This window comes from Carcharodon carcharias, chromosome 18 (assembly GCF_017639515.1).
Source record: "Carcharodon carcharias isolate sCarCar2 chromosome 18, sCarCar2.pri, whole genome shotgun sequence".
In the NCBI taxonomy this organism is placed as follows: domain Eukaryota; kingdom Metazoa; phylum Chordata; class Chondrichthyes; order Lamniformes; family Lamnidae; genus Carcharodon; species Carcharodon carcharias.
In genome coordinates, this window is record NC_054484.1 from 41484724 (window position 1) to 41512013 (window position 27290).

The window sequence follows — 27290 nt, forward strand, 5'->3', positions numbered from 1 at the left end:
AGAAGGCGGAATCTTCTGGCCCTGACAGCAGCATGAGGCTTGGCAGGCGGGGGAACTTAATTTGGCGTGAGGCCAAAAATCAGTTTCCCAATGGCATGATGAACTTTAGCAATTAAGTTCTTGGGACTTTAAAGGCAGACTAAAGGCGAGTCAAGCTGCCAGCACAACAATGTCGGGAAGTTCTTTTGCATTCATTAGCATGTCATGTATGCTCCTTAGAAGGCCAACTTGCTAGAATTAAGTTCCCCCTCCAAATTAAGATCACCATCAGCGAGAAATTAGAATGTTCACTTTTATGGTTGCTCATAAGTGTTGTACATTTGGTGAGGTGACTTCTTAAATGATTAGTGGTGAGTTGCCACTGCATTGCCCTCTTTGGGGAGTGATTGTAAATGCTAGTCTATGCTTGAGACCAGGTGGTGGCAGTGCAAGTTGCATGGTGGATGACCAAGGAACGGATAAAGGGTTAATGAGAAGGCTGGAGCAGTGGCTGGGCAAAGGTGGAAGTGATACTGCAGGAAGTGCAGGTGCCCTTTCCACATGGTGCCCAAACCTTCAACCCCATGAGGTAATGGCAAGGACGGCGACTTTCTGTCTTTGCTCGCTGTGTGAATTGGCAAGCTCTTCACGGGTGAATATTTAATAAGCTGAACAGCCCAAGGTCCCCCCACCAGAAATCACTTCTGCGCCCGCCACCAAACTTAGACTCCAGAACAGAAGATCCTGCCCAAAGAATCTGCAAAGGGATCTAGATAGGTTAAGTGAGTGTGCAAAAAGTTGGCAGGTGGGATATATAATGTGGGAAAATGTAAGCTTGTCCATTTTGGTAGAAAGAATAGAAAAGCAGAATATTATTTAAATGGAGAATGATTGCAAAATTCTGTGTTACAGAGGGATCTGGGTATCCTAGTACATGAATCACGAAAAGCTGAAATGCAGGTACAGCAAGTGATTGGCCTTTATTGCAAGGTGAATGGAGTATAAAATTAGGGCAGTGTTGCTACAGCTGTACAGAGCCTTGGACTGCATCTGGAGTACTGTGTACAATTTTGGCCACCTTACTTAAGGATGGATATGATTACATTGGAAGCAGTTCAGAGAATGTTCACTCGGCTGATTCTGGAATGAAGGGGTTTTCTTATGAACATAAGAAATAGGAGTAGGAGTAGGCCGTTCGGCCCTCCAGCCTGCCCCGCTATTGAATAAGGTAGTGGCTGATCTGTCCCAGGCCTCAACTTCTCAACAGGAAAGGTTCAACAGGTAGGGCCTGTATACACTGGGGATAGAAAAAGGAAAGGTGATCTTATTGAAGCATATAAGATTCTGAGGGGACTTGACTGGGTGGATGTTTCCCCTGTGGGGAAATCTAGAACCTAGGGGGCAAAGTTAAAAAAAATAAGGGGTGCCTCATTTAAGATTGAGATGAGGAATTTTTCTCTGAGGGCTGTTAAACTTTGGAATTCTCTTCCACAAAGAACAGTGGAGACTGGATCATTGAATATATTCAAGGCTGAGTTCAATAGATTTTTAATTGACGAGGGAATGAAGGGTTATGGGAGGGGCTAGGGGCAGTTGGGGGGAGCAGGCTGTAAAGTAGAGTGAAGGCCACAATCAGATCAACCATGATCTTATTGAATGGTGGAACAGGGTCAAGGGGTCCAAAGGCCCACTCTTCCTATATCTTATGATTTTATCATGATATAATACCTGAAATATTGAAAGTTTTCCTGATCAGGCTTTCATTTACAATGTGACAATATGTTGGTGTGAAATTTAGGATGAGGCTCACAGTATTGAGTTTGCTTCAGAGTGAAATCTATAGGATTTTCTGAACTTGATGAGGTGAAGTATGCTGGAATATTCTTGTGAATATTTTGTAAATTGCAGCTCAATTTATCTACAGTTGATGTGGGCTAGACCTTAATCAGATAGCTATATTCTTCTAGTTTGACTTTCTTTTTGGTTAATCTGATACACAACAGTAAGGTCCTTCTCACTGAGAAGTTTCTGCCCTCCATGAAGGTCGCCTTAGGACTATTTGTGATAGTTTTGCTACCTTTGCCAAACTCCCCAACTGCCACTGTCCTTGAACCAGGTTGTGTCTAATAGGTCCTTGAGTTCAGCATTATTGACCAACACAAAATAATCCCTGTACCAACTCTGTTGTGCCGGTATTTCCCTCTAGTCCTTTGTCCATAAATTCCAAGTGCATATTTTTATTTGCTTTCTAAGACTGCCCCTTCAGAATTTCAAGTTTTTTTTAACACTTTCTTACTGACTTCTTATCTGAGTTGAGCTGACAAACAAAAGGAATTTTAGTGTTAAAAGAATATGATTAGAAGACATCATACATGAAAAAATAAATGTATTTAACATTGGATATACAGTATTAAATTTGTAACACACCTTTCATATTAATCTTCAAAAATATGTTTAGACAATGTTGTTTCGTACTTTAAAAAAATCATTCTGGGATATGTGTATTGATAGCAATACCAGGATTTATTGCTCATCCCTAGCTTCCCAAGCCACTTTGATCTGAAGCAGTCCATGTAGCGAAGGTGCTCCCACATTGCTGGTAGGTATTGACCCAGAGATAACAAAAGAGTGGTGTATGAAAATGTCACTGTGAGCTGGTTGAACTTCCTTTTTGCAAATGGGCATTGGCTGACATTTGTGTTGCTTTAGTGGTATCATATCAGCTAAGCCTAGATATCATCCAGGTCCTTATATGGGCATCGATAGCTTCATTATTTGAGGAATTGTGAATGGAGCTGAACACTGCAATTATCAGTGATCATTTGACGGTATGACCTGATTTTATGAAGAAAGAAATGTTATTGAGGCAGCTGAAGATGGGTTGGGCCTAGGATTCCATCCTGAGGAACTCCTGCAGTGAAGACCTGGGGATAAGATGATGGATAAGATGATAGGCCTCCAATAATCACAATTATCTTGGGTTGCGCTCAATGTAATTTCAGTCACTGGAGGGTTTCCTCCCTGATTTCCATTGCTTTCAATTTTACTGGGGCTTCTTATCACTGGTGTGGTAGGACGTACCCAGGGATGGTGATGGAAACATCTAAGCCATTGGATGGTGTTATGATCCTATTAAGTATGACTGTTGCTTGACTAGTCTGGTGGACAGCTCTCCCAACTTTAGCATCAGCCCTGAGATGTTAGTGTGGAGGAGTTTGCAGGTCAACTCAGCATGGTGTGCCTGTGTTTTATTTAAATTATAAGTTGCAGCCACGTAGCTTGCAGTGTTTTATTACTTCCATCCCATGTTTTTGGCCTTGTGTTTGTCTGTCTGTCTGTAAACAATATATCACAAAAACTAATGCACAGATTTCAACAAAACTTGGTACGCAGATAGGATATGCTTCAAGGAAGAACTGATTAGTTTTTGGCGAAGATGCGGCTCCGGATCCTGGAATTTTTTGAATGCCTGTTAACATTGAGAGATGGGGTGAATTGATTTTATTTTATAATGCAGTGTTTGGGTTGTTTGATTTAGAATGTTGTTGATTGCTTTAGTATGTTGTGAATTGTCTTAGCTGCTGTGGTAGAATTTGACAACTCTGCTCACATTTTCACAGCTGTTTCAGAGCAGGTTGTTGAATGTGAATTGGCTTGTGAAATGGAAGCTCTTAATAAAAAGATTTCCTTTTCCAGCTTTGTAGTTGTAGAGCATCAACCAGGCAGGAAAAGGCAGCCTCAAGGAAGAGCTATATAATTAATAATGTTGAATTAACACAGTGTGGTGGAGGGATGCTCAACTGAGTGCCCTCTTCACTTGTTCTTCTTTGTAACAACTATGTGCCCTGCTAGGTCACTTTGGAGGGCGTTTAAGAGTCAACAACATTGGTGTGAGGCTGGATTAAGTAAGGATGGCAGATTTCCTTCCCAAAAGAACAATTACTGGACCAGTTAGGCTTTTAAGGCAATTGGGCCACTTCATGGTCACTTCTGCTGATACCAGCTTTTAATTCAAATTCACAAACTGCCACATGGTGTGATTTGAACTTGGTGTTCTCTGGATTATTGGCTTAGGTTCGGTAACAATCCAAAGGTATTGGTGTACAGTGTTAAATATTATTGCAGTTTGCATTCAGCATGTATTTGGCTCATTGGCACAGCCAACCAATTTATTTTGCAGACTCTGTATTGATTTTAAAGTTGGCGACTTGACTGACGTCAGCGAAGCAGAAGCTGCTGGGATTGTGGAGGTGACTGATCATGATTGGAACTGGAATTGCATTTTTGCCCACCTTTCTTGAGTCTATGACAGTTCCATCATTAGATTAATGAAGTATGCGATTGAGCTTTTGAGTTTCCGAGATCAGCTGTTTCATTGCATAGTGATTACTCCTGTCAACAGAGTAACAGAGGGAGCTATTGCTATTGTGGATTGAAGCATGCAGTTGAGAGAAGCAGTGCATTCACAATAGCAAATGGTATGTGATTTTGGGGCTCCTCTTCAGTTATTAATCAGAAATACCTTTTATTATGACAGATAAGCAGTTCAGTTCTTCAGGCATGTGGTAAATGTAAACTCTCCCTTTAGCAAATAATTGAGAAAAATAAGTTTGTATATGGTAATTTGAGGGCCTCTTTTCAAATTATTTCATTGTTGTTTTCTGCAAACCAAGGTGAAGGACAACAATGAAGATTAATTACTTTAAATTGCTGGATGTTGAAGCTGAAATGTAATGATTTTAGTTTTAAAATATATTAACTGCAGCGAGATGGAAGTTTTTGGCAAGTTTGTAGAGATTACAATTTTTATAAAGATTTTGGAAAGAAACAGCCTAGTAGTCATGTTTTTCAAAAGTAAAACTAGGGATTCAGTTGTTATCCTATACATATCATGAGTATTGTTCAACTCATCAGATCGCAAAGTGGATTCTTTTCAGTTGACATTTTGGGCATCATGGTGCATGATTTTCCCTGGTCAAGTGTCCATAAGTCTAGATTTCCAGATCTAAGGTAGTATCCTAACTTAAATCCGTTTACTCCAATGGTTAAGAAATCTGTCACTGTATTGTGCTAAAGCATAATTTTAATTGGTTCTACTTTATTTTATAACTGTAAGTTTTAAGATCTGTGTGACCTTGAGGAATGTCTTTTTGGCCATCAGCCTCAATTCAGTGCATTTCCAATCATAACTGTGGAACCTTTTTTCAACGAGCATCCATTGAAGATTAAAGAGAAATCCTAATAAATCAGAGGAAATTAACATACATCAACAATTTACTTTGGCTGAACTGATGTGCAAGACTCTATTTGCTGCAGGAAGGAAAAGCATAAAGATTGAACCAAGTTTTTATCATGGAGTCATAAAATGGTTATAGCATTGATGGTCATTTAGCCCATCATGTCCATTCTGGCTTTCTGCAAGGGCGTTTCACCTAGTCCCAGCTTCTCCAATCTATCTACGTAACTGAAGTTCTTCACCCCTGTAACAATTCTCATGAACCTTTTCTGTACCCAGACTGGAAGCAATACTTCAGAACTAATGTTTTATACAGGTTTATCCTTGCTTTTGTACTCTATACTCCTATTTATAAAGCCCAGAATCCTGTAAGCTTTATTAACTATCCCCTCAATCTGTTTTTGTATTGTCCACAAATTTTGAAATTATGCACTGTACATCAAAGGCTGATTATTAATATATATCAGGAAGAGCAGGAGTCCTGAAACCAATCCCTGGAGAACACCCCCATAAACCTTCTTCCAGTCCGAAAAACAACTGTTCACCACTATTCTCTAGTTCCTGTCACTCAGCCAATTTCATATCCATTTTGCTACTGTACCTTTTCTTTCATGAGTTCTAACTTTGCTCACATGTCTGTAGTGTGGCAATTTATGAAATTCCTTTTGGAAGTCCATGTACACCATATCAATGGCATTACCCTCACCAACTCTTGCTGTTACCTCATCAAAAAACTCAAGCATGTTAGTTAAACGCAGTTTACCTTTAACAAATCCATACTTTCCTTAATTAACCTGCACTTGCCCAAATGACTGTTAATTTTGTCCTGAATCATTGTTTCTAAAAAAAATTTTTTAAGTGAATGTCCTGCACTCTGTACAGATTTGAATATTTTTTGTAGACAAGATGAGCTAGTGAAGGAGAAGATAAGGCAGAAGAAACTATGCGGTTGGAAGAGGAAAATTCTGTTTACTCCCTCTCTCAAAGAAGTTGAGGGGATATGGAGGAAAATAAAAAATATGAGTAATTCAGGTGGCTATGAGAAATGTGTGCTTCTGTTGTAACACACAAAAAAATCTTGAGTGTCCTGCACTGATATGTTTTGACACCTTAACTTAATAGCTGAAGGTACATTGCTGTACAAGTACACAAATGACAAAATAGTGAAATAGTACATCAGTGCTGCAGTGTACCATGCTTTGGAGTAATGTGATACGGATTTGTCCTAACATCTCTGTTTCTATTCCATCAAATGTTAAAATGTTTATTGATAGATGTTTGGGTGTTTGCATACCCTCTTGATCTGGGATTGTTACATGAAATGTGAAAGTAGAGGAAAGAAAATGAAACAGGATAGCATGAACTACTGAATCACTATGAAGGACAATAGCATAGAAAAAATACATAAAAAAACATTTTTGCTTAATTGATCACCAAAATATGAGGTATTTGTTTGAACAGTTTGTGCTTGTTTTGCTCATGACCATTCACATTTCTGTCTTGCAAAAGTTAAATACTGCAGGTGCTGGAAATTTGAAATAAAAACAGAAAATGCTGGAAATACTCAGGTCAGGCAGCATCTTTGGAGAGAAAAACAGAGTTAACCTTTCAGGTCAATAACCTTTCATCAAAACAGCTCATTTGTGTTTTGTCAGTAGCAACATTGTTTTAAGGCAATTTATAAAGTTGTACAGTCTGTCATCTGAATACAGCTCAGGTTAGTCCATTTATAATTATCACTTTTTAAGAAGTACAAAGAGTAATTGGATGAAGGGATGTCATGACTGTACCATGTAATTGTGGTTATTGTAATAGTTTAGGTGGGAAGGGCACTGTATTTTTATGGCAAAGACCATGGCTGGTCCCGAACTGTAAAGAAAATATGACACCTATGTTGGATAATGGCTAGCAGTTACTTTGGCTTGGAAACCACTTGTTCAGCCCCCTTCTGTTAATATTTTTTCTCTCTCTTTGTGTTTGTGTTTTGGTCTTCCTCCTCCAGGTGCCCAAACAAATGGACTGGATTTCCAGCGGCAGCCCATCCCAACAGGAGGCCCACTCACAACAGCACAGGCTCAGGCCTTACTGGGACAGCTGCACCAGGTATAACATGCTACAACTAGAAAAAATAATTTGTGTTGCAATTCATATTTTCTTCCCTTATTTAAGAAAACTGGATTTCAGTGAGATCGCAGAGCTGGGGTTCCTGCATTACTTCTGCCCAGGTAACAGTTTAACCTGGACAGAATCAAATCATATAATGCAAAAGATTTAAGAATTTAAATGCAAGTGATTTGTGCCCATTACCCTACTTTACACCCAAGTATCTGCAACCTTTTATACTAATTCAACATTCTCTTGATCTTAGCCCATCCCAGTCCACAAAACTGATCACACTTCCAGGTCAGACAGTTGAATTTCTGCCAGTTGTGCTCATTCAGTGGGGTTTAGCACATTACGACCAGATTCTCAGGTGCACAGATACCCATGATCACGTGAATTCAATGTTAATCACTTGATCCAGCAGTCAACTGAGTCACAAGTTTTCCCTCCTGCTGCAGAAATCATAAATTATTTAAAAACATTTGAACAATGACTCATTTCCTGGCAATTCCAGCCTGGCATCTTGAGGCCTCATTGCCCTTGTTGCAGTCACAAATTAACTCTGTTTAATTATGGTGCTTGATTATGTGGATACAACGTAGATTTGGATACAAGTTGATGCTCATGACGTGGAAACATGGGCATAACTTCACCTTGGCAAAACTAGTGCGGTGTCTGGAGCATTCTGGATTCAGTTTGTTGATTTTTGTCCCTGGTGGGAAACGCCAGACCATGGTGTTTTACAAAAATGATCAGGTGATCATTGTGTGTTGTTTTAGTTAGGATTGCATGATTTTTTTAGAAAAAGCCCCACAAATCTAGGATATAGTGCACCAGTTTTATTCCAAGTTAGCATTTGAGCTTTTGCAGACTTACCACCTTCTCCTCAAGTAAGTTATTTTGTATTATCTAATGTGTCGCAGGAATCAAATGGTGCTGAATGATCGATCAGTATTCTCTGGGCTCTGCTGTATGTACATAATTTGTTATAGTGCCTGATGAAGAAATAAGTGAGCAGATTATTGGGACACACTTGAAATTATTTGTTGATGCAAAATGAAATGGCATGAATGTTTTGGCTATTTTATATGGAGAAGTGATTTGCTTTGTGTATGTGCAACTTTTTTAGTATTATAATGTTAAATTACATTGTGCATAAGTGCCTCCTTCATGTTTTGGATACGATTACACAGTTTGTCCAGAATGGACCACTTCAACAGTACATTCCACTAGCTTTATGATTGCTCCTTTTTATAGTTGGCTTATAAATTGTACTTATTCAAATAAAGGACTGTTTTAGCTTGGTAGAAAGTTCTGTTTTGTGACCTGAAAAATATGGAGGTCTTGTTTTCTTTGAGCAGCAGTTTTAAAATGTTCATGTTTGTAACATTTTGTGGTCATCCATAGATCAGATTCAGTATTAGACTTCAATGACCTCCAGAGATCCCTGACACAAACATTCCCAGTGCACTTGAGAAAAATAAAACCTTTTGCCATTTTAGCATCAAAAAATTCTCATTGCCCCAATGATTGCGGAAATTGCAGCCTTAACAGAGAATAGAGAGAGCTAGTGGTTTATATGTGTAAAGGTGAAGGACCTTTTACATGGGGCGATTTTTACTTTGCTGCAACCTGTGCGTGCTACACGGCTTACGTTAATGAAAACGTTCCTTGTAACTTGCACACTGTTTGCTTGTTTGTCACTTCCCTATTGCTTATTTTGTTTTATTTCTAATTTTCAAGGGCCCATTTCTTTTTAGCTGTCACCCTTTTTTGTCAGCTCCTTCCATCTTGTCATCTTAGCAAAATGTTTTTTCATGTACACATATATACTGTACTGTCATTTTCTTGTCACCTTAGGTTAACTACATGTCAGATGTGACGAACAGATGCTTATATGTGAGTTTTCACACCTATAATATTTATTGAGGTTATTATTGCGGCCATGTGCACTATTGCTTGTTCAGACTTGGCAAGGCTTATGAGGCATCTCAATTTACTTTTTTTTTCTGCTGGAAATTTATTTTGCAAAAATTCTTAATAGAAGAATATTACATTTTGAATGTTCTTGGTGCTTAACTCCCTAAAATATACTGGCAGCTAAAAGGCATTTCAGAACAAATAATACATCCAGTGTGTTGCTTGTGCCAATGCACCTTTAAACCCAAACATTAGTACTGAAGATTGACTTTTAGAAATTCTTTCCAGGCAGGAGGATGGGGAGGAAACACTCCTGTTTATAAATGTGTCAATAACAAACCTAAGCTTGATTTTGCTGAAAGCTTTCTTGTGTATACTGTGTTTTAAGTTTCAAACTGGCCATGAGATTCGTTACCTGATTGTAACCCATTCCTGTTTGATGATCTTCTCATGTACGGTTTGTTAGTAGATTTTTAAAAAATATAATCAAACTATCGTGAGCCTTGAGTGAAGGCTTATACAGAGGCTAACTGCCTCTACTTTAGTGCAAGTCAGGAGAATTTGGTGAAGTTTGTTGCCAAGCGGGTAGATCCTGTGTTTTTCAGTTATTCTCCTTAGGTTGTATCTGTTCTAGCTGTACAGGATGCAAATATCACAACCCATGATTATGCCAATATACTATGACATGCCTAGTTGTGAATGTTTTCAAGGGTACTATTCAGTTAAAAACTCTTGTGTATTTTACACCAAATCAAGAGCTTTAGTGGATAACATGAACTAGCGATTGGTAACTATAATAGTTGCAAATGGAAAATATTCCATTATTTTGAGCATTTGTCATGGTAATTGCATATTAAATATTGGAAGCGCCTTTCAATTGTGGACTAAAACAGTCGGTATCTTGCTTATTTCCCCCTCCCATTCCTCTACTGATTCGAGTCTAGCAAATGGGCTGTTCCCAAGTTTCCAAATGTCAAATGCCCAAATAGATGAGTTACCTTTTTCTCTTTACCAAGAGAAAATACTTTATTATCACTTGGTGTTTTTCTTAAAAGGCAACCAAACATGTATTCTTTGTTTCTTCATTTTGCAATTATTGTTGTGAACATGAAATCCATTTCATTGCCTGGCTGAGAACTGCTGCTGTTGTCTCCTTCAGGAAACGATAAATTAAATATTTTTCATAAAATGTGACTAATTTTATTTTCACCAAACAATGCATAAAAATCTAGTTTGAATTGGTACAGTCTACAGACAAACAAATTCCCTAGATTTAAAATGCATTCAGTAATGCTGTAGAATACTAAACTCCATTGGATTAATCAGGAATATACAGCTGGAAAGGAAACGCCTTGTTCAGCAGTTCCATGAAGCTGCTGCCGATTCCTGGCCACTGTCTCAGGCTGATTCATTCTGTTCACGACCTGACATCCTATTTGACCCTGAGCTAAGCTTCCAACCCCATATTAGCTTAGAAGAGTAAGAGGTGACTTGATTGAAACATATAAGATCCTGAGGGGACTTGACAGGGTGGATGTGGAGAGGATGTTTCCTCTTGTAAGAGAATCCAGAACTAGGGATCACTGTCTAAAAATAAGAGCCGCCTATTTAAAACGGAGATGAATAAATTTTTTTCTTAGGGATGCCGTGGGTCTTTGGAGCTCTCTTGACCTTTTAGAACAGAGATGAGGAGAAACTTCTTTAGCCAGAGAGTGGTGAATCTATGGAATTCATTGCCACAGAAAGCTGTGGAAGCCAGGTCATTACGTGTATTTAAAACCGCGATAGATAGGTTCTTGATTGGTAAGGGGATCAAAGGTTACGGGGCGAAGGTGGGACAATGGGGTTGAAAAACTTATCAGCCATGATTGAATGGTGGAGCAGACCCGATGGGCCGAATGGCCTAATGTCTGCCCCTATGTCTTATGGTCTTATGGAAAAGGCAGTGGAAGCAGAGCCTTTGAATATTTTTAAGGCACAGGTGGATAGATTCTTGGTTAGCAAGGGGGTGTTAGGTTATTGAGGGTAGGCTGGATGCAGATTTGAGGTTAGTATCAGATCAGCCATGATCTTGTTGGATAGCAGAGCAGGCTCGAGGGGCCGAATGGCCTACTCCTGCTCCTTGTTTGTATGTTCATATATCCCCATCATCATGGAAACTGCTTACTTCTACCTCCATAACATCTCCGCTTCAGATTATCTATTGCTGATACCTCCCGACTTGACTATTCCAGTGCTGTCCTGGCTGGCCTCCCATTTGACACCCTTCATAATTTGAGCTCATCCCACCTCTGCTGTCCGAATCCTAACCCACACCTCTGTGCCTGCTGACGTACTCTGGCTCCTGGTCTACCAACATTTCAATCTTAAAATCCTCAAACTAGTGTTCAAATCCCTCCATGACCTCAATCCTCCCTATCTCTCCAATCTTCAACTTTGAAATCCTGTGCATACCTCACTCTCTTCCCCACAGTTGGCCACTGTGTCTTCAGCTGACTATCTCCTAAACTCTAATGATCCTTCTATTAATCTCTTTGTCTTTCTGCACCTCTCTTTCCTTTAAGACCATCCCTAAAACTTAACTCTTTGACCAAGTTTTTGATAAGCTCATCTCAATTTACATTAAGCCCCAACAGGACATTGTTTTTTCTTGGAAGAAACAAATTAACCACGTGTCTAAACAGTCTCCTATCCCCATGCCACCATTGAAGAACTTTCTTAAAGACTATTTCAGTGCTATATTCTTAACTATTTCAGGACTGTTCTTGATTGTTAGCAGGTTTACAAAGATGGTTTCTGCCTATCACAGTGTCACCACCACCATCAATCTAACCATGAGTGATCATTCTGATTTCAACTTAAGTAGTAGAAGTGAGTAGATGAATAAATGTTTTGGAGTTTGATTTCTCCTTTGCAGATCAGTGAACTTACGTGATGAATATTCTTTTGAGTTTAAATTGATGGGATAGAGTCTATGCTAGGAGAAGTTCAACTGAAGCAATAATTAGTGTGTTTTTGGCGCAAACTCTGAAGAAACTTAGTTTCTTAAGGACGCAAATGTACACTGATCGGGGTGTTTAGCTGAAAAATTGGAATTGCAATGTTGCAGTTCCCAGAACCAATGTATGAAATATACTGGAATTTATCTTGCATTTCTGTGGTTTAAAGTATGATGTCAAATTTAGCTCTTTGGATCATCCTGTATTCACCAAGCTAAGGAAGGTTTCTTCTAATCAATTAAGATTGACTAGAAAATAATTTAGTTGGCTGTACCAAATCGTATCTGTTAATTTTTCTTGCTAACTTTATGCAAAGGGATGAACTGAACTTGATTGTAAATCTTGCTGGCCCTATCTGATCTTTCGGTGATATTCTATCTTGACCTGATCTCCATACATGTTCACTTTGTTGCCTTTTGATGGCTCACGTTTATTCCATTGTGAATACTTTAAAATTCTTTATCCCAGGGGGCTGTGGGTGTTCAAGACAATGAGTAAATTCAAGACAGATCAATGTAATTTTGGGCACTAAGGAAATCAAGGGATTTGGGGAAAGGGTGAAGAAGTGGAGTTGATGTTGAAGTTCAGCCACAAATGATGAAGCAGGCTTGAGAGGTCGTGTGGCCTATTCCTGCTCTTATTCCTTTATGATCTATATGCATCCTTGGCATTTCTAACTCTTGTGACCACAAATAGAATTTCCAAATCCCTAACATTAGTAAAAATGTCTTAAGAAGCAGTTTCTTTCTCATGCCAAACACATTTTTCTCCTCCAATGAACATTAAATCCTTAAGGAAATATTGCTATCTGATCGAAGTCCAGTAAGATTTCAGTACTGCTACTGTGTCCAAGGAATTATAAACCAATCCTCTTAACATTGGAAGTAAAAAAAAAATGGAACTCTACTATACGAGAGAATAGAAGAACATCTGGAAATGAGAAATATATTGAGTGCATCAGAATGCATTTCAAAAGGGAAAGTATTATTTAAATTATTGAATTTTTTGAGCAGGTGATAGTGAGTGTCAATGGTAATGCTGTAGATATATTTTATCTGGATTTTCAAAAAGCCTTCATTAAGGTGCCCCATAATAGACTAATGAATAAGGTCAGAGAATGTGGAGGTGACTAGTGGCAGAATGGATTGCGAGCAGTCTTCAAGACAGAAAGCAGAGAGTGGGAATAAAGGGTAGTTATTTCGAGTGTCAGAAGGTGTAATCATAAGGATTACTGCTAGGACCACTGCTGTTCCCAGTTTACATAAACAATTTGGTCTTTGGGCTTGGGAATCAAAAATATAATTTTAAAATTTCAGGTAATGCAAACTTGGAGGGATGATGGTCAATGCTGAGGAGGACTGCAACAAATTACAGGAGGACATTAATAAACTTGAATGAGCAAATAAATGTGAGGTAGCGTATCCCTGATTTTAATTGCTCCACCATTGGTGGCTGTACCTTCAGCTGCCATGCCCCATAGCTCTGGAATTCCTTCTTTAAACCTCTCCACTTCTCTATTTGTGTCTCCTCCTTTGAGGCACTCCTTAAAGCCTGACACTTTGACTAAGCTTTTGTACCCAAATATCTCTTTATGTGGCTTAATGTCATATTTTCTTTAAGATGCTGCTGTGAAGCACCTTGGGACATTTCATTACATTAAAGATATTACATAAATATGAGTTGTTGCTTTGCCCTTCTAAATGTTAAATATGATCCCCTGCTCTGATGTCATCTTTATGATAACTAAGTCATTGTACATTATCATAAAACCTTAAAGCACAAAAGGTGGCCAATTGGCCCAACCTGTCTGCATTTTTCTTTGAGAGAACTTTCCATTTAGTCTTACTTCCCAACTTCATGCACCATAGCCCTGTAATTTTCTCCTACTTGGGTATTTATCCAATTTCCTTTTTCATTGTTACTAATGAATCTACTTCAACCATCCTTTCAGCCAGATCATAACAACTTGCTGCATTTAAAAAAAAAACTTTTTTTTATTCGTTCATGGGATGTGGGCTTCAGCATTCATTGCCCATCCATAGTTGCCCTTGAGAAGGTAGTGGTGAGCTGCCTTCTTGAACCGCTGCCACCCATGTGGTGTAGGTACACCCACTGCTGTTAGGGAGAGTTTTCCAGGATTTTGACCCAATGATAGTGAAAGAACAGCCATATGTTTCCAGGTCAGGATGGTGAGTGTCTTGGAGGGGAACTTCTAGGTGATGATGTTTCCACCTTTCTCTGCAGCCTTGCCCTTCTAGATGGTAGTGGCCATGGGTTTGGAAGGTGCTGTCCAAGGAGCCTTGGTGAGTTCCTGCAGTGCATCTTGTGGATGGTACACACTGCTGCTACTGTATGTCGGTGGTGGAGGGAGTGAATGTTTGTGGATCTGGTGCCAATGAAGTGGGCCGCTTTGTCCTGGACGGTGTTGAGCTTCTTGAGTGTTGCACTCATCCAAGCAAGTAGACTTGTGCCTTGTGGATAGTGGACAGGCTTTGAGGGGGTCAGGAGGTGAGTTACTCGTTGCAAGATTCCTAGCCTTCGATCTGCTTTTGTAGCCACAGTATTTATATGGCTAGTCCAGTTCAGTTTCTGGTCAGTAGTAACCCCCAGGATGTTGATAGTGAGGGATTCAGTGATGGCAATGTCATTGAACATTAAGGAGCGACGGTTAGATTCACTCTTGTTGGAGATGGCCATTGCTGACACTTGTGTGGTGTGAATGTTACTTGCCGTTTGTCAGCCCAAGCCATGATGTTGTCCAGGCCTTGTTGCATTTGGACATGGACTGCTTCAGTATCCGAGGAGTCGTGAATGGTGCTGAACATTGTGCAATCATCAACGAACATCCCCACTCCTGACCTTATGATGAAAGGAAGGTAATTGATAAAGCAGCTATATAAGGTTGGGCCGAGAACATTACCTTGAGGAACTCCTGCAGTGATTTCCTAGAGCTGAGATGCTCCAACAACCACAACCATCTTCCTCTGTACTAGGTCTGACTCCAACCAGTGGACAGTTTTCCCCTGATTCTTATTAACTCCAGTTTTTTGAGGGCTCCTTGATGCCACACTCGGTCAAATGCAGCCTTGATGTCAAGGGCAGTCACTCTCACCTCACCTTGGGAGTTCAGTTCTTTTGTCCATGTTTGAGCCAAGGTTGTAATGAGATCAGGAGTTGAGTGATGCTGGCGGAACCCAAACTAGGCGTCAGTGAGCAGATTATTGCTAAGCAAGTGCTACTTGATAGCACTGCTGATAATGGAGAGTAGACTGATGGGTTGATAATTGGCTGGGTTGGATTTGCCCTGCTTTTTGTGTACAGGACATATCTGAGAAATTTTCCACATAGCCGGGTAGATGCCAGTGTTGTAACCGCACTGGAACAGCTTGGCTGGGGGAGCGGCAAGTTCTGGAGCACAACTCTTTAGTACTATTGCCAGAATATTGTCAAGGCCCATGGCCTTTGTAGTATCCAGTTCGTTCAGCCGTTTCTTGATATCATATGGAGTGAATTGAATTGGCTGAAGACTAGCATTGTGATGCTGGGGACCTCCGGAGGAGGCCAAGATGGATCATCCACACGGCACTTCGTAAATCTGTGTCCTGTAGTTACGGATGGTGCTACTAGTGGGATTGGCTTCTCTCTATTTTCTGTTACCAAACACTTCATGATTTTGAGCCCCTCCAGTAAATCTTCATGAGCCTGCTCTGCTCTAAGGAGAACAGTCCCAGTTTCTCTGGTATCTCCACATAACTGATGCCCTTCATCCCTCTTACCAATCTAGTATATCTTGTCTGACATCCTTCCTCAAGCCTGGTGCACAGAATTGATCACAATACTCCAGCTGAGGCTTAACGAGTGTTTTGTAAAGGTTTAGCATTATTTTGTTGCTTTTGTTCTCTAGGCTTCTATTTTAAAAGTCAAGGTCCCTGTGAGCTTTTTAACAGACTTTTGTATTTGTCCTGCTGCCATAAAAGATTTCTGTTTGTAGAACCCCAGATTTTGTTCCTGCAGCCCCTTTTAAAATTGTATAATATAATTGTATATTGCTTCTCCTCATTCTTCCTTCCAAAATATAACTTCATCCTTCTCTGCATTAAATTTCATATTTTTATTCATTCACAGGATGTGTACATTGCTGGTAAGGCCAGCATTTATTGCTCATCCCTGATTGGCCTTGAGAAGCTTTTTTAAGCTGCTGCAGTTCTTTGGTATAGATACAATAGATAAAATTGATATATTTGCGTTAGAAACAGTTCAGAGAAGGTTCACTCGACTCATTCCTGGGATCAAGGGCTTATCTTTATAAAGAAAGTTTGAACAGGCTGGTCTATACCCATTGGAGTTCAGACAAATGAGAGGTAATCTTATTGTAACATAATGATTGAGCGGATTTGATAGGTTGGATATCGGGAAGATGTTTCCTCTTGTGGGGGAGATTAGAACTAGGGGACACAGTTTAAGGATAAGAGGTCTCCCTTTTAAGACAGATGAGGAGAATTTTTTTCTCTGAGGGTTGTTAGCCTGCGGTAGTTACCCTTCCCAAGAAAGCAGTTGAGGCATGGTAATTGAATTTACTTAAGGCTGAGTTAATAAATTGTTGATAGACAATTGAGTCGAGGGTTATGGAGACAGACAGAACAGTGTAGTTGAGACCACAACCAGATCAGCCATGATCCTATCGAATTATGGATCAGGCTCGAAGGGCTGAATGGCCTACTCTTTGCTGCTAAGTCCAATGTTCTTATTTACACCTGCAGCACCATTAGGGAGTGAGTTCCAGGATTTCGACCTGACGATGAAGGAATAGTGATTTATTTCCAAGTCAGCACGGAGTGAGACTCGAAGGGGAATTGGCAGGTGGTTCCCATGTATCTGCATCCTTGTTCTTCCAGGTAGTACAGGTCATGGATCTGGAAGACGCAGTCAGAAGCTTTGGCAAACTGCCGCAGTGTGCCTTGTACACATTGCAGCCATAATTCACGTTTAAGGTGCCAAGTTTCTTGAGCATTGTTAAAGCTGCACCTATCCAGGCAAGAAAAGACCATCCTATCACACCCCTGACTTGTGCCTTGTACGTGTTAAAATTTAGTTATTGAATGAGAATCTCCTGTTCATTCTCGTACCTGCTCAATGGTTGCTTGAAATATCAGACAAATCAGTGGGTGGCTCTGAATAGACAAATATGGCAAGCGTTGTGTATGGCAACACATTCAATTTCCCCCACAGAATCAGACTAACTGATATGTGGGGAAAGGAGTTTTATTCACAACGCTTGTTGCATGGCCTCTTAGCAAGTGTGTGCAAACTGTTTTGGCTGCCATTACATTTGATGCTTTGCCAGGAATTGAGTGCAGTGAATGATTTCTACTGTGACATCTTAGCTGTTCAGATATTGTCATGGATATCTTAAATATTGATTTTAGCATAACTACCTGAGCTTTGTGCTGTCATTTTGCATATGTGCAATTGAGGTTTCCCATTGGATTTACAGAAAAAATGATGGTCTTTCCCTTTTAAGAAACTTATTCAGCTCTAGATCAAAGCAATACTGAAGTATCATTCAGGTTTTTTTCTGCAAATAATGTTTATAGGATTCTACAAAGGACCCACTGAACTGAGTTATTGTTTTTAAAAAAAGTACACCTGAGGTATGCTGTACAAAAGTACTTGTCAGTAATATTGGCCATTGCTTCCAATTTGCTTTGATCTGCATAAAACCCAAGCCAGTAAATTTTGTGGGAGGGGATTTCAAGACTTGGCGGCTTTTATGAATGTGTGGTGTCATCCTGTTACCATGAGTTCCTGTATTATATGTTGTGTTTCCCACCTGGTCACTTCTTTTTCCCAATTGGTTTTTAATCTCTTTTTAGTCTTTCTGTGCTGTCCTTGTGAAAAGAAAGAATGCTGTAAATGATACTACATCTCATTTTTGCTTATGAGCAGTGGTGGCAGTTTAACTAACTCCACGTTGTCAGTCTGCTTAAAAGCGCTATTGTATTTACCAGTATTAGAGGTGTAAGTTATCTGTGTAAATTTTGTTCTTGCACTTGTTCGCACATAAAAATACGGCCTTTCTGAGGTATCTACGCTCCTCCAATTCTAGTCTCTTGCAAATTCCTAATTTTAATTGTTCCAACATTGGCAGTTGTGTCTTCAGCTGGCTTGACCCTAAGTTCGGGAATTCCCTCCCTAAACTTTCTATGTCCCTGCCTTGCTTTTCTATTTTAAGACACTCCTTAAAACCTACTCCTTTGACTAAGCTTTTGGTTGCCTACTCTAATATCTCCATATTTGTCAAATTTTGTTTGATAACGCTTATGCTTTGGAATATTTTGCTACATTAAAATATATGTATGAATATATACCTTGTAAAAACAAATCCCTTTAGGTGAAAATAACATCAGAATTTGTATGGGAATCCTGAAAACATTGCACAAGCTCTCCTTGTTTCTTTAATGCAAGCTCCTGTTTCTTGGAGAAAAAAATCTAATCCAGAGAGATTTAGGAGTCGCCAAACACATTGCACTGGCCCCAATTCATCAGGCAATGTCCCTTATTAAACATAGGAAGCACACAACATTCAATAACATTTGATTTAGTCTACTTCTTGTTCGTACATTTCTGCCTGTAGTTGGTAGTTTATTTTATCGCAAGTGTAAAGAATCGTTCAAAAAAAACTACCTCAATTTAGTCCCTTTACACTTTACACTTTGTAAAATGGCAGGATTATTAGAAAGAAATACACAAAAGAGTTTTTTTTATGGTGGGTAACAAGTGCTGTCCCTTGGGTTGGCTACAGGGCCTGCAAAAAGCCCATATGGTGATGTTTAATATTGAGTTCCCCACCATAGGGAAGAACTTGGAATTGTGCAGAGATGACACCAATGCTTTGGATGATTTAACTTATCCTTTTTGGTACATTGACCAGTTGAGTGGATATTCACCCAAATGATGCCTCAGGTCATTTGCAGAATTTCATTTCACGGTGGTTTATCACTGGAAATGGGTGTGTCATTATACTCCCAAACAATAGGTAAATGTACCTCCTGTCATGAAAAATTAGGTCTCCGTCTTTCATTTTGCTTACCAATTTTGATCTATCATGGACATAAAATGAAAAATATTAATTTTGTTGTATTAAAGCTTTAGCTTTATATGGAGCTAATTCAATTTGTCCAGCCAGAGACCGGAGAGAGCTTTAAAGGTATGGGCCTAGGAGAGAGCACGGTGAGGCCAGAGAGAGTTATAAAGGAGTGGGCCTGGGAGAAAGCATAGCTGGACCAGCGAGAACTATAAAGGAGGGGGCCAGAGAAGAGATAACAGAGGGACAGTCTGATCCACTGCGTTCTACAGAACCATTGCTATCACTTGCTGCCTGAAGAAACGGGTAGCATGGTTATGATCTCTGAAATGGCTGAACTCAGTGTTGAGTCCAGAAGGTTATAAAGTGGTTAAGCGAAGAATAAAGTGCTGTTCCTTGAGCTTCATTGGAACAGTGTAGGACAATGTTCAGAGTAAGATTGGGGTGGAGAAATAAAATGTTAAGCATGATCATGCTTACAGACCAACCAGAGGTGTTCAGCAAGAGATGAATAAGGGGGCCTGGGTAGGACTGGAACAAACAATGGTCCACCTATCCCATGAAATGGCAGATGTAACTAGGTTTGATTTGAATGCCATACTGACTCATTTTATTTGGAGGAAGTGAGTGGAGCCAAAGGTGAAATTGTTCAATGTAAGAAAAAGGTAAGCCAGGCAGAGGAACAAAGAAAGATTTGCATTCATCTAGCATAACCTCAGGAACCCCAAAGGTTTTTCAGCCTTTGAAGTGATTTTAAAGTGTAGTTATTGTTGTAATGTAGGAACACGGCTGCCAATTTTCACTCGGCAAGCTTCCAGATAATAAGCAAATAATCGTTTTTTTTTTAGTGGTGTTTATTGAAGAGAAGAGTGCTGGTGGATTAGAACTATTTAGGCATCTGCTTAAGGAAGAAGCAGGGGCTTTCAGGGTGTCTTGATGGGTAATGGAGATACAGAGAAATTTGACATCCATGGTGAAAAGCCGGCGATTAGGGCCAGGAAGCTATAGAAATGGTGTTGGAGGAGACTGGACAAGGGAAGAAAAAGTAGTTGAGATAAGAATAAATAAGTTGCACAGGGCAAGAGCAAAATGAAATGGTGGGCCTACCAGGGCAGTCCTGTTTGTAGATCTTGGGAATGAGGTAGAAGTAGGCTGTGCGTGGTTGTAGGTCATTGGGCGGGTGGGGGGCAGACATTCTCATTGGAACATAGGACTTAGAAGCAGGAGTAGACCATTCGGCCCTTTGAGCCTGCTCCACCATTCAATAAGGTCATGGCTAAGCTTGTCGTGGTCTCAACTACACTTTGTTGTCTGCCCCCATAACCCTTGACTCCCTTGTCTATCAAAAATCTATCTAAATCAGCCCTGAATAAATTCAATGACCCAGCCTCCACGGCTTTCTGGGGAACAGTAACTACCACAGACTAACAATCCTCCGAGAGAAAATAATTCTCCTAATCTCTGTCTTAAAAGGGAGACCTCTTATTCTTAGACTGTCTGCTAGTTCTAATCTGTCCCACAAGAGGAAACATCCTCTCATCATCCACCCTGTTAAGCCCCCTCAAGATCTTGTATGTTTCAATAAGATCACCTCTCATTCTTCTAAACTCCAGTAGGTATAGGCCCAACCTCTTCAGTCTTTTTTAATAAAAATAAGCCCTTCATCCCAGGAATGAGTGAGTGAATATTCTCAGAACTGCTTCGAATGCAGTTATACAATTTTTCAAATAAGGAAACCAAAACTTTACGCAGTACTGCAGATGTGGTCTCATCTGGGGAAATAAGGTCAGCAAAGGTGTGGGAAATTAGGCCAGTAATGGTGTGGGATGTTTGATGTGCAGTAGCGGTGTCATAGTCCAGGAGGAGGTGTCTGAGGGTTGGCCTTCAGACTTTGCAAGGTTCATCTGTTCACTACAGGTTTAGTGACAGGTTTAATCGGCTTGGGCCTGAGAGAAGGAGAGCTACAAATTCAAAACAAGTTAGAGTGAGGGAAGTAGAGAAATGAAAACAGCAAATTGGCAGTTCCAATGAAAAGATTAAGAAAGGATAAGTCAGAGAAGCCTAGATGGAAGAAGATTGCTGAATCAGGAGAAGTTTTGCAGTGGGGTGGGGGGTGGTGGTGAGTGCGGACGTGAAGGTGATGGAAGAACAGCTCAGTATCTTTCCAAGCTGTTGTGGATACCTGATTCCATAATTCATATGTTTTAGGATATAACTTCTAGTTTTAATGTTAGATGTAAGATAAATGGGAAAATCTGGTTAAGAAATTGGTATGCACCTTAAGTGAATGAAATTCAAATAAGCTTGGAGTTAATTGCACTTGAAAGGTAACCTATGGTTATCTTACAAGGTCAGAGGTAGAGGTGTTAAGGCATTTATCAATGGCTGACCCATCTTTAAGCTTGTAATGGATCCAATTGGTCGAGCCTTACTTTAATACAAGAGTTAAGTTTTTTATGTAGTTCCCAGGTGAAAAGAAATTGAAAGCCAGTTATAAACAAGTTTCATAAAGAGATATTAATGTCTATAATGTTACTGGAAATTATTTTTAAAAATAGAGTTCTAGTGGGGTATGTATCTTAATTGGAGTAAAGCCAACTAGCCTGGGTGCTTTGTATAATAGTTTTGAGATGTTAATTAGATAAATGTAAGGAGGGTAGAAGGTAAAGTGTAAATTTGCCTAGGTTAAAAGAAACCATTCAAGACTGCGGGTGAAATCTTGCACCTAGCTAGAAGACACCAAGCAATGTATTTATTTTTTTCCCAGCTTACTAATAAAATTGGTGGGTTGAAAGGATGTTATTGTTAGAAGAGGTAAAGTTAAAAGCCTAGTGATACAACAGAAAATTTACATTCAAAGAGAAAGATATGTAGAAAGGAGATTGTGTGGAAGGTAGAGGCATTTTAAGATCCAGCAAGTGTGAGAAGCCTCCAGCCTGTAAGCCTCAAGCTGCTGTCTGCAAGGACCTAGAGCTGAAAGAAACTCATTTTGAATGTGACTGTCCGGGGTGTGCTTTGCCAGGTGCCTGTTTAAATCTATGAGATTTACTGTTGCCTAACCGGGGGTGTAACTGAGAGTCAGATTAATTAGGGGATTTTTATAGTTATTCTAGTAGTAATTTTGTAAACATAAGTGTGTACAATCTTTCTTGTATTAATAAATATTTAATTTAGCTTCATAGAAAAAACCTCTTGAGACTCCGTGGCCTTATTACTACTGAATTCAAAGCCTGCATCTCGAAAAATACAAATTGCAAAAATGGGTTATGACAGTTGTTTAGAGTTTCCTTCTGAGATTTGAACAATTCAGCCTTTACCATCGGCTGTGTCATAATACAAGAGAGTTCCTTAACAGGGCCAGCTATTCTGGAAGATGGGGTCCTAAAACTCCATTAGAGATATCAATTATTCATTTGGGTTACATAATCAGAGTTACGTTGAAGGCAAAATAATTAATTTACATTTCTATTTGAGGACATCCTAAAGTATGTCACCTTGTCATAGAGATGGGTTGTGCAGGTAGAAGGTTACTTTGTTTAAGTTATTGGATGTTTGCTCAGGAGCAGGCAGTTGCACTTTAGGTTTGATGTAAACTGCAGCTCATTGAGTTGGAAGAGTCAAAGAAGATGAATGTTAGTCAGGCCTGCAGTTAAGCAGAGAAAATACTACTGCGCAGAATGTGGATGGTGGCTTGAGATCATTTTGGATTTTGTAAGGAGAAAAGCAGCTAAAAGACTTGCTTAGCTTGCAGTAAGGGAAGCAACCTATAGTGGTCCTCATAGAAAAGCAGCTAAAAGACTTGCTTAGCTTGCAGTAAGGGAAGCAACCTATAGTGGTCCTCATAGAACCCTGTGGCAGAAAGCAATCAACAGAGTTAGCTTGTAAGGCTGTGAGAATGGAGTTGGATGTCTGCTGGCAACCAGGACAAAGGGGCGGAGGCACCCACAGTCAGGAGGCCTTAAAGAAAAGTTGGAGGGTCACATAGCCAAAAAAGCTAATGGAAGGCCCCCTGCAAAATCTTACTTCAGAGAATTGCTGGAACACTAAGGGGAATTCTGGAGGTCTGTTGCATAGCTTTGGTTCGGTCCCTAAAGATCCAAATGAACCTTCAAGATTCTTGTAATGTGTAAGGGAGCTCTTGGTCGAGTTGGGGGGGTGGGGTGGTGGTGGCTGGTGGCAGGCGGTGGCAGGAGTGGGGAAGTAAAAAGTAGAACTGAGTTCATAGCAAAAGTAGTTATAAACTATAGTGTTCAGTTATTTGTGCTTGCTTTGCTTAATTCTTTTTCTATGCAATAATGTTTGTTTTTGTATAAAAACCTTGAAATCTTGTGGCGTGGTTCTATCAGTTAAACATGAGGTGTTCGGATTTCTCTTTAAACATTAACGGTCTCTTAACAGGATTCTGAAAAAGTTCAAAGTTGAATGAAGTGGGGAGAGTAAGGGGATGGAGCTGAGGCCTTTGCTGAAGACTGCTTGTTTAAAGTTAAAAAGAATAGTGAAATGTAATTTGCGCTGAATGAAAACTAAAACGTACTAATGTGTTTTTTAAAGAAACTAACACGTCACAGATAATGTATAAGATTAGAACTTTTATAACCTAAAAGAAAACAAATCTCTTTTACTCCAACAGACTTACATGACAATTTGAAATCCTTGTCTCATAATTAATTGGTCCACAGAAGACATTAATTATAACTATTGATTTTTTTTTTCTTACTGTGTCTATTCCAGGTACAACTTGCTGGAACAACTTTGCAGCCAACTGCTTCACAAACATTAAATTTGCAGGTAAGCTACTGTTTTATCATAGAAAATTAGAGGAACCCTTTTTTGTTGTTCTAAAGTGTTTTCATTACAGTGTGGAGAGATAATAGGTAAGAATTAGCTGCCCTATTTGATGAAAGGGAAATGCCTTGCTTTCCTATCGGAGGGAAAACACTATTTGCTGCCAAGGAAATGACCTTTTGTCACTTTTTTTTGCTTTCTCAGAAGAAACTGTTCATGGTTGCCATGGCAAATTTCAATCTTGAAGACTAGCAATGGCAAATGAGTTTATCTCCAGAAACAGGCTGTTTGCAACTCTGCGCCATAATTATCTTGGGTGTAATAGACAGAATTCATCACTGGTTTATTCTAAGCATTGGTATTACAGCTGAAAATGAAAATTTAAGTGCTTTGTCAAAGTAGTTAATTGCCATAAACCTTTACCTTCCTAGCTTTTGTATATTTCAAATAAAATAACAGAAAATGCTGGAAATACTTAGATGCAGGGAGAAACAGAGTTAATGTTTCAGGTCGATGACTTACTGTATTTCATAGTGGGTGTTTTTTGTACTATTATGTGCGTGTTTGCATGATTTGAAAGCAAACCTTTCAATTAGATATCCCAGATATGGTAACAATTTAATTATTTGTCCATTGGAAATATTCTTCTGAATCTTGATAGAAAAAGAACGAGCAGGATTAGTTCCACACAGCCATTTTTGAGTGTGACAGTTCATGCATTGCACTTCAGTATCACATACATGTCAATCTAGGAAACTAGCAAAAGCTGATCATCAGCTTCAAAAAAAATTGTCAGAAAACTCTAAAAGCTTATAACTCTAATGTTGTTACAATTTTAAACCTTTTAAAGTAATAATTAAACTTTTTTTGTAAGTTAAACTTTAGATATACCCAATTTTCTTTCACTTATTTTGGAGGGAAAAAAGCACATGAAAGCCTTGAAGGGTCAAATCCTCTCAAAGAACAAAATTGATGGTTCATTTCTAGGGGATCTGGAAAATTTGGAATTTTAAAATGAGTCGTTTAATTTTTTTCTTCAGAAGTAAATATTTTCCCAGCAGCTACACCCATGCTCAACTCTCCCCATTTCAATTGGGCTCAATCTGCCCCCTCTGAATCTACTTAAACACTCACCTTTGCGATCTATTCTCCCACCCTCCAACCCTTCCTGTTTATTCTAGCACTGTGCTCGCTCTTTTCCCTCTCCAGAGTTCAACCTGGCATTCCCTCCTTCCCCAAAACTCTCCCCCACTCCTCCAAACAACCCTGCTTGGAAATGCATTAATGCTGGCACTGCTACACAGCTGTTACAACTCCTTGCTGATCATGCCTAATTTACACTAAGTAGGAATTCTTGTTCTTAAGTGAAATCTTTCCTGCAAGAATGTAGAAGTGAGGAGCCCATGCGGAGTTCCAGCAAAAAATTAAAGCTGCAATTATTTCATTTTGCCAGTAGATGGCTGCTGCTGTATAAACAGTGCTCTTAAATAGCAGAAAAATATGTAATTTTGCAATCAGTATCACCAAACTCTTTATTGATCCCAAGTGCATTATCAAGCTGTTCAAGAAGACCTGAAAACTAGATTCCTGAGAGCAAGGTGGGGAAGGAGGGAGAAGCGAAGGGTGAACAATTTTCTTGTTACTAAAGTGGGCTCCTGGAAAGTGTTTACTAAAATATAAATTATATTTTCTCACTATTGCTCTACCTATTTTTGAACCTGTAATTTAAAATGAACAATTTCATTTAACTTCTTAGAGCCTAGATTTCAGCGCTACAAATACAGTTTTCCCTCCAAAATGGCATGTGTTGTGGGTGCGCACACTTGGTATGAGCAGTGCTGTATGCTATTTTGGTGAAAACATTGGCGTGCCAGGCAGCACCGCTGGAAGTATGCAGAGGAGGCAGATTGTGGCATCAGTTACCTTGCAACACTGATTTGATATCAGCAGTGTCATTTTGGATTTCAAGCTAATGCCCTTTCTTAACCTTGCATGGCTGAATATATATTCAGCAGCAGATAGGACACTCTACAAGTACTAATTAAAGTGATCATCGACTACTTTCAGGTTAGTTGGTGATTGATTGGTGAGTGAGCGCATGGCTTTGCGAGAATTGCAAGTTTTCGCATGGCACAGGTTGCCATCGACTGTACGCACATTGCTTTATGGGCGCTGCTGGCCAACTGGCTGTGATTATAGAAAGTGAATGGTGATTTCTAGAATCCCTGAAAGTTGCTATCCACCACAGGGAATGTGGTGTGGCTCGTGCTCAAGGAGTTTGTCCTGACTTCAAAGATTCTGCACGAACCACATGCTGCTTGACATTGGTTCAGTTGTATACATATTCCTTGGACCACGCATGATAGGAAGAATGAGCAGAGGTGATGCAGAGCAAAATAAGAAGAGGACTCTCACAAGGAGTCCTGATCTGCTCAGGATATTCAGGGAGCAATTTTCCTACCTGAACCTCAGTGAGGCACAACATATTGAATATCTCAGCTTCAGTAAAGATGTCCTCCTTGAAATCTGCCATCTGCTGCAGCCACAATTGCAGTCTCGGAGCAGGGTGAAGACAGCATTGCCAGTGACTGTGAAGGTGAATGTGGCAAAGAACTTTTGTGTTTGGCTTCTTCCAGGCAGTTGCAGGCGATATTCAGTTTGCTGTCCACTGTTGTATAAAGGAAGTCACCAAATTCCAAGAGAGTTGGATACATTTCATTCTCTTATCATGCCAGAGAGAAGCAGGCGGAGTGAGCACAGGGCTTTGCGAGAATTGCAAGTTTTCACATGGCACAGGTTGCCATCAACTATACGCACATTGCTTTGTGGGCGCTGCTGGCCAACTGAAAGGGATTCCAATCCCTTAACGTCCAGTGTTAGGTGACCTTACACAGCATATCGTGCAGGCTGATGACAGGTATCTACAGCAGCCATGATGCCTTCATTCTGCAACAGTCTGCTGTGGCGCCTGTATTTGAGCCACCATGACAAACCAGAGAGTGGCAGAGCTATTATTTGGCAACATGGCTCATGATTCCAATGTTCAACTCATGTATGTGGGCAGCGTGCACACATAAAAAGCTATGCTGCCACAAGAAATATAGAGCTAACCACTGATTGAACAAACCACTGGGATATTTAACATTTCTTATGCTGCCTGGCCCCCTCTGGAGGAATCCTTCAG

At 39.8% G+C, this 27290-nt stretch overlaps 1 protein-coding gene across 9 annotated transcripts in view; it reads left to right on the top strand.

The window, feature by feature from the left end:
* The window catches only part of LOC121290366 (POU domain, class 2, transcription factor 1-like), a 260691-nt gene that overhangs the window by 80481 nt on the left and 152920 nt on the right, over positions 1 to 27290 (top strand). For 7 of the 9 annotated variants that reach the window (XR_005945788.1, XM_041210745.1, XM_041210749.1 and 4 more), the window contains 3 exons: positions 7218 to 7318; positions 9179 to 9217; positions 24053 to 24109. Coding sequence is in view for 8 of the 9 variants with exons in the window: in XM_041210745.1 (XP_041066679.1) it covers positions 7218 to 7318; positions 9179 to 9217; positions 24053 to 24109 (197 nt within the window). In the remaining variant the exon portion in view is untranslated. The remainder of the gene's footprint in view (positions 1 to 7217; positions 7319 to 9178; positions 9218 to 24052; positions 24110 to 27290) is intronic. The other 2 variants (XM_041210746.1, XM_041210750.1) reach the window with 1 other exon arrangement.